This window comes from Pezoporus occidentalis, unplaced genomic scaffold (assembly GCF_034315485.1).
Source record: "Pezoporus occidentalis ecotype Australia unplaced genomic scaffold, CSIRO_AGI_Poc_V1 ctg28, whole genome shotgun sequence".
In the NCBI taxonomy this organism is placed as follows: Eukaryota; Metazoa; Chordata; class Aves; order Psittaciformes; family Psittacidae; genus Pezoporus; species Pezoporus occidentalis.
In genome coordinates, this window is record NW_026914718.1 from 6,577,074 (window position 1) to 6,589,809 (window position 12,736).

The window sequence follows — 12,736 nt, forward strand, 5'->3', positions numbered from 1 at the left end:
CTGACTGCTTTAACATCAACATTAGTATTCTGAATTTGCTGAGCAGGAGTAAAACTGAATTTACTAAGAAATGAAGCATTCCATAAACTGTAAAGAACAGTAGTGTGTACACATAAGCTCTGGACAGTAACTCCTGTTACATGATTAGTGCTCCTTTCTGCTTAGGCTTATTTACTCTATTACCAGTTCATGTTCATTTAATTTTAAATTAACTCCCTCAATGTCAAATATTATCCAGTAGGAATAATAGGAATATTTTGTAGTAGACATTTAACAGGATGATGATGTAAGGAAGAATTCAAACATGGCAAACCTCCTTTCCAAACAAAATATGAACCAATGAACCAACATTAAAAGGTTATCAGAAACACTATATATTGTGTCACTTTCCTTTAAGTCTTTTCATACTTGTGATGGATGATGGGATTGAAAGAACTAACTGCTAGCAAATTCATACGTTCCTCACAGAGTAATTGGAGTTGTAGGTGTGGAAAAGAGCACTGAAAGCCATTTTCATAATTTATGTCCATGGCTTTTTTTGTGACTTCAGAAAGCTGCAGGAATTTAAAGACAGCATTTTTAAAATCACATTAGATTGGCTGGAGGCTATATGCATGAACAGTTCAAGCATCATTAGCAACTAAGATAGTTACTGATTGAGATACTATCAATTCTTTAAGTAACAGAGTGCTTGTAAAATGAACTTGAAGCAGGACTAGGTGGGATTAATTCAGATCCTGAGCAGTCTGAAACAGCTCTGGCAACATAAAGCTATCCAGCTCCTGCCTGCCTCTGTCTCTCTTGCAGCAGCTCCTGTACTCAGGGGACTCAGCACAGCAAGTCAGCAGAAAATCATTTGCTCTTTTGTCAGGCTAGTTTTCTGCAGACTCAACATGCCAAAATGACTAAGGGAAGGTCTGACAAGCACTGGAGCTAGCACAAGGCAAGGAATGGGACTGCAGGGATGTGTGAGCCACTGTTGCTGATGATTAGAGAAGTCTAGACTGCTATGAAAACAGTGTCTTTTACATTTATGCTCTATTCCCTTTCCCACGGAAATACTTTAATGACTGCTATAGATTTCATTTGTAACAGGCTTTTATTCTTAATTACCTGCCATAACAAGGGCTGTTTGCAGATATATTTATCTTTCACAGACAGTACCAAAATGTCATATTTCTCTTGTCTAGCCTACGATAACTGGTGTACTTAAGGAAGACAAAAAAGAATGAGCAAATGTTCACCTTCAGCTACTACTTTTAACTTCGCAAAGAAATCAACTAAGATCAGACTGACCATCTAGAAATAAGGTACTATTCAGTTAAGTAGAGGACTTTGACACCGTGTGTGTGTGTACAGGAATATAGTTCCAGACATTTCTGCCAAGACCTCTGTGGGGATTAGATTAAATGCTTTGTATATTACAAAATGTTTTCATCAAACTTGCCCAGGTGCTAAAACATTTAAAACCCTTTTAGGTTAATGATAGTATTTTATGGAGTTACCACATATATCTTTAGAATTCTTATACTACTGTTTAATGTGGGATACTACTTTGTATTGTCTTAGCACCACTAGACATATAGCACATAATATTGCTGTTTTGTACCACTTCAAAAACACACTCATTGTCTCCGAGTTTCTTAAATGCCACCAATCTATATGATTAAGTAAAGTAATACAAATATTACTTCACTTTTTCCTAAAACCCAGGTTAGGCACCTCCCCTGGAAAAGAGGAAATGATTATGTACATTGGAATTTACACAACAAAAGACCTTGCTGCAGTAAAAAATATCAACCTGCAGTCTGTTTACCACATTGAGTTAGTACTATTGCAACCCATGAACAAGAGTTCCAATTATTCAATTAATTAATCACCTTAACATGTAGTAACTAAGACTTTAGCATAGAAAAATTACCATGTACAGTCTCCTTAGTATGGCATTGTATAGAAGACCACATGGTGCAAGGTAGACTTAGATTAGACATTAGGCAGAAGTTCTTCCCTGTGAGGGTGCTGAAGTGCTGGCACAGGGTGCCCAGAGAAGCTGTGGCTGCCCCATCCCTGGCAGTGTTCAAGGCCAGGTTGGACAGGGCTTGGAGCAACCTGCTCTAGTGGAAGGTGTCCCTGCCTATGGCAGGGGTTGGAACTGGATGAGCTTTAAGGTCCCTTCCAACCCAAACCAGCCTGGGATTCTATGATTTCTTGCAAATTGCATAATGTATTTCTAACCCTAATACAACATCACTGTCAACACAGTAAATTTCAAAACAGTCCCACTGTTGGAGAATGAATGGCAGCTCCTGCTGACAACTCTCTGCATCTCCATGGACAGCACTGAACATACGCACAGATCTCAGTCAACAAGGGCTCTAGAGCCATCGGCTTTAACCTAAAGCTGCCAAGAACATTCCCCCCCATAATTTCAAAGAGATAATAACAATGGTGGCAAATGCCACCTTTCCACAAATAGAGTGGATATATAAATTTATATATATAAAGTGCCTATCACCATACTGATAAACACTCTGAGGCAGTGGTACTGTATTTGTAAGCAATATACCTCATGTTTACAAATGGAGGAGTACTCATAAGGTTTTGGGGTGTACTAAATGAAATCAATGCGACTTTCTCCTAGTGGAAGGTGTCACTGCCATGGCAAGGGGGCTGGAACTAGGTGATCTTTAAAGGTCCTTTCCAACCCTAATCGTTCTGTTACTAGCGGACAGCTTTTCAGGCAGTTTCAAAAAGCAACTTTTACTTATCTTCTTAATCTGGAGTTTTCAGAAGCCCAAGAACCGATCACCTCAGTGGTAACAAGGAAGGGCTTACAAACCCTCGCGGCGGCGGAGTGCTCAGATCCTGCCTCAGCTCCCTTCTCCCTCACTGCTGACTGAGCAGCGGTGACAGGGCCGCGGGCGGACAGTGCCTCCCCTCAGCCGGAGCTGCTCCCGCACGGGCGCGCCTCCCCGGGGCGGGAGGAGGAGGAGGAATAGCGCCGGGCATCCCGCCGGGAAGTTTGTGCCTCGACGCACCCCGTACCGCCCGCGGAGCTCGGCTCCACGTTGGCCGCGCAGGCGCAGCACCGCGGAGTTCACCTGCTCCGCCGTTGGGGTGGGAGGGGGGAAACCCAGGAAGGAGAGGGAGGGGCGGCGGCGGCTCCGGGGGCCGGGGCGAGCCGTGCTCAGTCCCACCGCCGCGCCCCTCACCCGCGCCGCGGGAGGCGCTGCCTGCCTGACCGCTGGCGGGGCGCACCGCGCTGCCCTCGCCGCCGGCCCCCTCCCTCCTTCTTTCCCTCCCGCCACCATGTTCAAGAAGCTGAAGCAGAAGATCAGCGAGGAGCAGGAGTCGCCGCGCGGGGCGAGAGGACGAGCCGCCCCGCTGCCGTCGCAGGTACCGCAGAGGGGCCGCGGTGCTGCGGGACTGACCGTAGGGTCGCTGCGGCGGGGGGGGGGCGGATGGGACGGAGCTCCGGGCGGCTCGTAGTGCCCGGCCGGGCAGGGCCGCGGTTTGCCCGGGAAGGCCTCGGCGTCCCGGTGCTGGCGGCAGGAGGGTGGTGGAGCGTAGGCATTGGCTCCCGTGTGTGGCGGCCGGCCGAGGGCTGTGGGGCCGGCGCTGTCAGTGCCGGGCGGCTTCGCTGTAACTTGGAAGAGTAGCTGCGTCGTTAGGGGAGAGCCTCTCCAGGCACTGCTCAGGGTGTTCTTTTTAGGCGCTCTGCTAAGGTAAAGGCTGGCTTCTGGAGGAATGTGAAAACCACTTCTTGCTTGAACGTCAAACGGAGCGAAATAGACGTGGAACTCTTCGTCAGCATTTGAAGAGTTACAGAATGGTTCGGATTGGAAGGGACCTTAAAGATCATCCAGTCCCAACCCCCTGCCACGGGCAGGGACACCTTCCACTAGAGCAGGTTGCTCCAAGCCCTGTCCAACCTAGCCTTGAACACTGCCAGGGATGGGGCAGCCACAGCTTCTCTGGGCAGCCTGTGCCAGGAGTTTCTTCCTAATGTCTAATCTCAACCTGCCCTCTGTCAGGTTAAAGCCATTCCCCCTTGTCCTGTCCCTGCAGGCCCTTGTAAAAGTCCTTCAGATTTCTTTCAGGGCCCCTTTACGTATTGGAAAACTGTCACAAGGTCTCCCTAGAGCTCTCCCTTTTTCAGGCTAAACAAGCCCAATTCTATCAGCCTGTATGATGCTTTCCTGTGCACTGGATAATGATCCAGTATTGTGATGACTAATTATCTTTTTATCTCATCTGTATGTTTGTTCTTTCAGTTCCTGTAAGTCCCTTCTGTTTCCATCATTTAAGGGGCTAATCTGTGTACCTTATTCTTACTCTTTTAACTGTGGAAAACCTGACTATGTAGGATAAAGCTGAGAGCGAGGCTTTTTGGGTTTTTAGTCATAATTTAACTGGTCATTTTTCTCTTATGTATTTTCACAAAGTTATGATTAGTCTTGAATTCTAGAAACTACTGGTTTTAAATGATAATAATGCATATCAGATATGACATGGGACATGGGTGCAGAGTATCTATGAAAAAACTGTTGTGATGATTTCATCCATGTGTTGAAGCAGAATAAATGCTATCAGTTCAGATTTGTGTAGAAGGACTTTCACAAGTTAACTTTGTACTGTTAAACTCTGTGCTGAAAAAGGTGATACCTGCTTGTGCTTCTTTGGCTTTTTGCTGGGTTAAGTATCCTTCTCATCTTGGAGTCTAAAAGAATAAAACTGGTACAAGCTCTGTATCATGGGAGTGTTAAGCTAAGGCAGATAATTTGGTTAATTCTGCAAGTAGGCCATCAGTTGCCTTGGCTTGATCTGGATGTAATTTGAACCATGGGCAGATCTGACACTGCATAGTCTCAGTATTAGACCATGGTTTTGAAACTGCTGACATGGAGCTATGTAGTATTTATTTAAATGACTCGTTTGTCAAACGGGGACAGTATTTTTGGAAATGGATCTACTGTAAAGCTTTGTTGAGTTTTATTTTAAGCTTTTTCATAGTTATTAACCCTGAGTCTTTAGTTAGTGGAGTTAGGTACATTTTTGCCAGTGGCATATGTGATGAACTTTGAGTACAGTGTGAAGAGATTGAGCTGTAGAGCTTACTATTTTCAGTGAGCAGCAGCTAAATTCAATGAGCAGCATGCAATATTGTGACCCACTTAGTTCAGGATATTCAGTGCATGTGTTAACGGATTGGTACTTGCTGAAAATCAGCCTTGTGAATAAATTTAGGCCTGAGTGAACATGTGCACCCAAAAGTGTAATATACTGCAATGTTGATTTGATTGTGAAGATGAACATGGACAAGTTCTGTGAGACCTAATACAAGAGCTTACAGTAAACAATGCTTTCACCTAGTCTGCTGTACTGTGGACAGAGTGGATCATGTCACTCAAGGGTTGACATGAAGCAGAAAATGAGAACAGCTTTTCAATGTGTCAAATAGTTGTCTTGCAGCATTGCTTATTCTTCGGTTGCTCTCAAGGAACACCAGCGGGAAATTGGAGTTAAATTTGAATTTTAAAAGGAAAATAGGCAGCTCTGCTCACCCCTCATGTCTGATTTGAAAACAGGTTCTGTAAATTAGGAAGGAGCAAGAAGGTTTTGAGGCGTGTAAAATGTGCTGGAGTCTTGAAAAGAGTGTGGAATTTACTTTTGTTACCTTGCTTTTAGTAATTTGGATCCTTAAAATGCATTACACTCATTGGGTACTCATCATGTAGATTACCATCTACTTTCTGTCAAGACATTTACAACCCAAATTTTGCAAATACATCACATTTCTTAGTTGCATGAGGCTTTTGTTTGTCTTCATTTTTGAACTTTTCTATACTCTGTTGTAGGGAGCCTTCACTCACCATGGCCTCTCTGCTCTATTCTTACCTTCTGCTTTGAGACTAGAACTTGTCATTTGTACTCTGGTTTCTTGTGCCTGAGATTAACTTTGCTTGACCTAAGACTGCTTAAATCCAGAGGTAGAACTTCTCAAGTGTAACACTTTTTCTGAGGAGGCCCTTGTATCCTTCCCTCTTTCATCTGAATGCTTAGCTGACTGGTGTTGTCTGTCAGATTTAGAGTACCTGTGCTCTGCCCCTCACAGGCTGAAGAACACATCAGTATCTAACTTCTGGCAAGGAAAAATGCTGTTGCAATTCCACATGTCTCCTGAACTGATACTTGCTGAAGATGGTCACCTGGCAAATAGGGATGAAGAAAAGGCAGAGACATTCAGTGCGGTTTTGCATCAGTCTTTAATAATACTGACAGACCCCAAGGTCCCCTGAGTTGGAGGACCACAACTGTGGGAACAGTGACTTCCCATTTGTGGACACTGGAATTGTAAGGTACCAGCTGTATTGGCTGAATGTTCACAACTCCATGGGACCTGATGGGATTCATCAGAGTACTGAAGGAACTAGCAGATGTTACAGCAGGACCCCTCTCAGTCCTTTTGGGAGTCTGGGGAGGTCCCTACTGACTGCAAGCTATGCAGTGTTATTCCAGATTACAAGAGGGGTGTGAGGGAAGACCCAGGAAGCAACAGACCTGTTAGTGCAACCTCAGTTCCTGTAAAAATTACAGAGAAGGTCATACTGGTGCTGTTGAAAGGCATTCAGAGAACAATGCAAGCATCAGGTACAGTCAGCATGGGTTCAAAGGAAAAGTCCTGTTTAATTAATTTTCTGTCCTTCTATGATAAGGTCACCTACCTACTGGGTGAAGGGGAGGTGGTGAATGTGGTTCTTCTGGGGTTTAGTAAGGGGTTTGATGCTCTCCTCCCAGCATCCTTCTGGACAAAGTAGCATGTGGTATGATGGCAGGTTGTGTTGGATAGGGAGCCGTGGTGGAGTAGATTCCATGCATAGCAAATGTCCTGGAAGTACAAACTGTATTTCACCCTTAACCAGTTCCTTAATACTACAGCTTCTAGGCTCCAGTTTTCTCTAATTCTGCAACTCTCCCTCCCCCCGTTTTACCACATTCTGTAATACCACGCTTGAACTTTTGGTCAGCCCTGAAGTGGTCAGGTAGGTGGACTGGGAGATTGTTGTAGGTCCCTTTCAACTGAACTATTATAATCTCTGTTCTAGAGCAGTGAAATCTGTAGAACCGTTAAGGGCAGAGTGAAGAGACGAAGAAATGTGTTCGTCCTTCTCAACAGCACCAAAGTGGCGATGGTGAACTTATGGAAACTGTTTTTCTGCTGCTTGGTGAGGGCCAGAAGTGATCTTTAAATCACTGTGTCTTGGTTTAAGCCCAACCAGCAACTCAGTACTATGCAGCTGGTCGCTCACCTCCCTCCTTCTCCCCTCCCTGGGTGGGATGGGGAGGAGGATCAAAAGAATGTAAAACCCACAGGTTGAGATAACAGTTTAGTAACTAAAGGATAGTGTAATACTACCACTACTAGTAATGATAAGGGAAATAAGGGGAGAAGATACAAAATTAAAAGGGGAAAGGGAAGAGGAAAAAAACAAACACAATTGATGCACAATACAATTGCTCACCACCCACCCAATACCCAGCCTGACCTGAGCAGCGATCAGTTTCTTCCAGGAGATTCCCCACAGTTTATACACTGGGCCTGATGTGCTATGGGATGGAATACCCCTTTGGCTAGTTTGGGTCAGATGTCCTGTCTCTGCTCCCTCTCAGCTTTTTGTGCCTCTCCTCACTGGCAGAGCATGAGAGACTGAAAAGTTCTTGATCGTGATAAAGGCTGCTGAGCAACAACTAAAACACTGGTGTGTTATCAGCGTGATTCTCAGACTAAATCCAAAAGATAGTACTGCAGCAGCTCCTAGGAAGAAAACTATCACAGTTGAAACCAGGGCACACTGGTACTGGGTTAGGGAGCAAGAACAAGAGAAGGAGAGTTGTTGGTATGAATAGATCATTGTTGTTCCTCAATCCCTGTGAATATTTTTCGTCTTAAATTTTGCACCAGGACATAGAGCTTTCATGGTGAATGGTTTATTTGGTGCTAGGCGAGGTGTTTGACTTTTGAGTTGCATTTTCATGTGGGAGCACTGTGCCCACTTGGGTCAGACCTGTAACTGTGACTTATTTTGGAATAGTCTTGTGTTTTGTATGATGTTGATGTTAATTCATTAGTATCCAAACTCTACAAAATGTGCTTACTGATTTAGGCTATAAATTCAGTGTAATTTTCTGAAAAAAAATGTCTTTTTTGGCAATATCTTTTCAGTGGTCTGCTGCTCTGGCAATCATGTTTTATTACATCCAACTGTCATGTGAGACAAGCGTATTTTGCAAGGCAGAATTTATGTATGCACCCTCAGTGATGGCACTGCAACAAAGTGTTAAAGGATTTGTGGTAGTTACTATTCTTTTTGGTGGTTGTTTTTGGTTTGTTGGGGTTCTTTTTAAGCACTTTGTTCATTCTGATGATACTGTAGTATATACCTAATGAGAGATGTTGCAAATTAGTTTCTTTGTACATGGAAGCTTATTGATATTTTAATATTCAGTGCATTTATACTGAAGTTTTATACTTGAATTTTGAAGTATGAGGCTGGCAAGCTACATCTGGGATGGGCTGGTGTGGCTTGCTACAGTCTCACTCAGTGTGAAGTTGTGAAATTTCAGGAAGAACAGGTTCATATAAATACCATAAAATGTGTCATTTTCTTCTGCTCTTTGTTTAGATTCATTTTTATAAGCAGGTTGTCATTTTTTTTCCTTCTTTTGTTGGTTGTTGTTGTTAATCTCTTAAAGGAATCAGATGGTATTCCATATGTAAGTGCTTGAATCCCTTTCAGTTTGTAAAACTTTTAAACCTCAAGCAGCTGTACTATGTTGCTGAAGTATTAGGAGGATTGAGTTTCGAATCTGGTCTAGGAGGAGCATGGTCAAATAATCAAAATAACCAATTTTGTTTCATGCTCTTGTAGCTGATTCATGACATTTTCTGCTCTAGAGCCTTTGTAGTAAGGTAGAACTCATCACAGACAGTATGTGGAACTGGTTGTTTTCTTTAAAAAGAAGATCTAGATGAGGCTTTACTAAGATGCTACAGTTAGTAGTTGTTGAAGTAAATTAGAGATGCTACAGTTAGTAATTGTTGAAGTAAATTATAATACGGAATAACTAGTTCTGGACTTTAATATTATTACTTGTTGATATATGTAGGTCCCTTCCAAATCCTCTCCACCACTTGGTAGAAGCAGCAGCACATCTTCGTTTACGGATCAGACTGATGAAGACTCTTTACCACCAGACAAAGAGGTCAGTTGAGAATTGTTTTTCTGTTTTTTTAACTTAAAAAAAAACAATCTAACTTGTGTCCTTGATCAGGCTTTTTTTATTTTTTCTTTGATTCTTCAGTATCACTATTTGCAGTGCATTTATAGATACAAATTGTCTAATTTTTAGGTTAAATGTAGGTACAAATAGTCTAGGTTAAATACTGAAGTGTTTCAGATAAGTAAACCAGACCTTTAAGCTGTAGTAGTTAACCCCCAGATTAGGAAACCTTTTAAATCCTCAGGTTTTAAAAGTCTTACCCATGAACTGAACCCATTGGGGTAGTGAGACAAAAGTTACATGCAGAGAGACTAACTTTGGTTGAAAAGTTGGGGGAATCCAGTTAAGTGCTCAAGTAACTTAAGGCAGGTGAGCTTAAAGGCTTAAACTGGGCCCTTGCGAGTGTTCGTAGTCGTACCAGTAATAATTACCAAAATTAAACACCACCCACACCTCTCCCTGCAAAAACCCACAAACAACAACAAAAGTTACATTATCCACCATAAAACATCATTAAAATCACTATCAGGGTGATAGGTAACCCTGACTAGCATCCTAGCATTAACAGAGGATATAATCTGCCATCAGTATTATTTCATGTGTTCAGATATTGGTGGGTGCTACTGATGTCAGTGCTTTCTGTAGAGCTACATGTTGTCTTGTAGTGCTTCATTAGAGAGATGTTGCCCCCAGCAGACTGCTTTTTTCAGACTACTTTTCCAGACAAACAGCAGAAGCAAAGGATTCCCCGCAGTACCTGCTGAGTTATGTTGGAAGAACTATATGCTCTAAATACAGTGGTTACACTGAGCTGATCAGAGAGGCAGAATGAGAAATATGGAAACAGAGTACTAAAGTGACTTCAGGTTTACAGTTATCCTTGGGCCTGGGGAGCTGTTATGAGAATTTTATTTGTGAAACATATCCTGTAATTAGGAATTCAGAAGGTGGAGGAGCTGCTGAGGGGATGGAAAATCTGGTTGTTTTGTTGTTTTTTTTTTTAATAAGAACTGGTTTTACAACAAACGGAAAACTTTTCTAAAATGACAAATTTAAATGATCAAGACATGAAATCTCTTTTCTCCAACTGTTTCTTATAAATACTGATAATGATTAAAAGCAAATTGTCTTGGAAATCTCTTTGTTGGATTAGATTTTCATAAAATTCAGTTCAGGGGCAGTGTTACTGTGCTTTAAGAAGATGCAGGTACTGCATACTATCTCTAAAAATATATACCCTGATTATATGGATGCATTACGTCATTTGGGGGGCATGTTTTTCTACAGTGTTCTCTTTTGGCCAGGCAGATGTTTCATGTACAGAGGGCAGTGGCATTACAATGGTCTGAAGTTGGACAGCATTTAATACATTGAAAATGTTTGTTTGAAGAGTATCATACGCTAAAATGCTCTTGTAGTACACAAATAATTGCTAACCCTTTTGATACTGAAAGCTAAGCAAAATTACAGTGTTCCATAGTTGTCTTGTATGTCCTCTGTCCTCCCTCTGGGATATTATCTCTTAGTATGTCTTTAACAGATCATGTTCTCATTTTTTTTTAGTGCTGTAATATCAAAGTTGCAAGTATTGCATGTGAAAGCTTGAACTTAAACTCAATATTTTTAGAGCGAAATCAATTTCAGAGTGAATTGCAGTTGTAAATGACAGAATTAGTCTACTCAAAGAACGGACTAAACAGTGCAGGTGAACATTCTTGCTTTGCATTCTGCAATGCTAAGGTTTTCTTAGTTTTCAAGATTGCAAAACATTCTCAGTGTTTAAAAATAACCATCAAACCTGTGTGCTCCATTCATGGAATACTAGGTAAGCTTCTTTTTCATGCCCACTTTTTTCTTACCTTCTATTTTAGTGGAACTGTGGATCTCCAGAGGCAGTGTTAGAGAAACTCATAATCTTACCATGTATAAGGAAGAAGCAGAAATCTGTCTAGTTCTGTGTTCTGTTCTTGCAAGTAGGTCATAAAATATGAGTAGAGTGTTAGGCAAAAGCATATACTGGTAGTTGCGTGGAACCTCTTCAGACAATTTGCATATCAGATACTTTCTAAGTTAGTCTTGGTGTCGTTTGAAACAGCCCTGGATGATTAAAACATGCTTACTTAGTGCTTCTGGTCTTTTCTAAGGAAGAATAGAAGTTTGGTTTTCAAACTGTTACTGCGTTGACTCTCAAACAAAATTTGAGGTGAAATATATCAATCATATTCAGTATAGTTCCTAGAGTTCAAATAAGTTTCTGTTCTATATTATATATATTTACTTACAAGTTAGACCCATCTGCAGAAGATAACAAAACTAGTTTGGAGCCATCAGCTGAGAGCAAGCAGCTGATAGCTTGCTGTGGGTGACTTCCCAGTCATGAAGATCAAATATCACTCACATCCTCATGAGTGTTATGGAATTGACAGCAGAGCACAATATATATAGCTCTCCTTAGAGCTAAAGATAAACTAGCTAAGGTACTTTTCAGTCTCACTCTAGTACTATGTAATGACTCTGTTTTTAAATTAATTTAAATAATATTCCTTCAGTACCTTTGTTAATGTTGCATCTTTCCTGTATTCATATATTTAATTTAAAGTACTTCTAAACAGGCATTGCCATACAAAGTTGGTAGTGGTTCAGGTATGTCTATATGTTTTTTTTTCTCTGACGTGCAAATTTAAAACTAAATTTTGGAGACCGTATAACCTAGTTTGTATCTAAAGCCTGGATTTTATTTAAAACTGGTTAGTAAATTTTGGATAAATGCTGTGACCAGTAATACCATAGCCTTAACCTGAAGGTTTGTAGGGTGTTCCTTTACCCTGGAGTATGTTTGGAGCAGAATGTTTGAAGATCTTAGTAGGATTTCTATAGCAAGCATCAAGTGTGCTTTGATGGCACTCTGAGGATTAGAGAAGGTTACTTAAAGGATTATTTATGTCTTCAGACATTGTGGCTGTTTCCAGTATGTTCCAGTCCAGTTGGATTCCCTGCTTGTCTAGTTTTATTGATCCCATCACTGGCATAACACTAATGTGCAAGTGATACGTTAGACAGCATAGCACCAGATATGTTTAATGTTTCTGAAGCCACTGAGGTAATTCCAAGTGGTTTTAGGCCACATCCTGAAGTGCAAGAATCCATTGTGGAAATATTTAAGTCTGCTTTATTTTGGCAGACTAACAGATTGTTCCTTGCCTTTTTTTCCAGGGATATGTGAATAATTTTTAGTGATGTTTAATACCCTTTTCCCCACCCCCAAGTTCACTAGATTAGCTAGTTTTAAAGCCTTACTTAATAAGTGATTACAGAAATTAAAAAGTGCAGATAAAAACACATGTATGTCTTGAAAAGCATTAGGTAGTGTAATTATAGGACTCATTAAACAGCTGTGCCTATAATCTAGCTGTAAAGGTGGAGCAGGTAGTGATCTGCTGGTGTAACAAAAATA

At 41.5% G+C, this 12,736-nt stretch overlaps 1 protein-coding gene across 3 annotated transcripts in view; it reads left to right on the forward strand.

The window, feature by feature from the left end:
- The first annotated feature begins 3,278 nt into the window (after nt 1-3,278).
- Nucleotides 3,279-12,736, forward strand: part of GOLGA4 (golgin A4) — a 54,580-nt gene continuing 45,122 nt past the window's right edge. For all 3 annotated transcript variants that reach the window (XM_062625451.1, XM_062625452.1, XM_062625453.1), the window contains exons 1-2: nt 3,279-3,396; nt 9,169-9,264. In XM_062625451.1, coding sequence (XP_062481435.1) covers nt 3,310-3,396; nt 9,169-9,264 — 183 coding nt within the window. In that variant the 5' untranslated portion in view covers nt 3,279-3,309. The remainder of the gene's footprint in view (nt 3,397-9,168; nt 9,265-12,736) is intronic.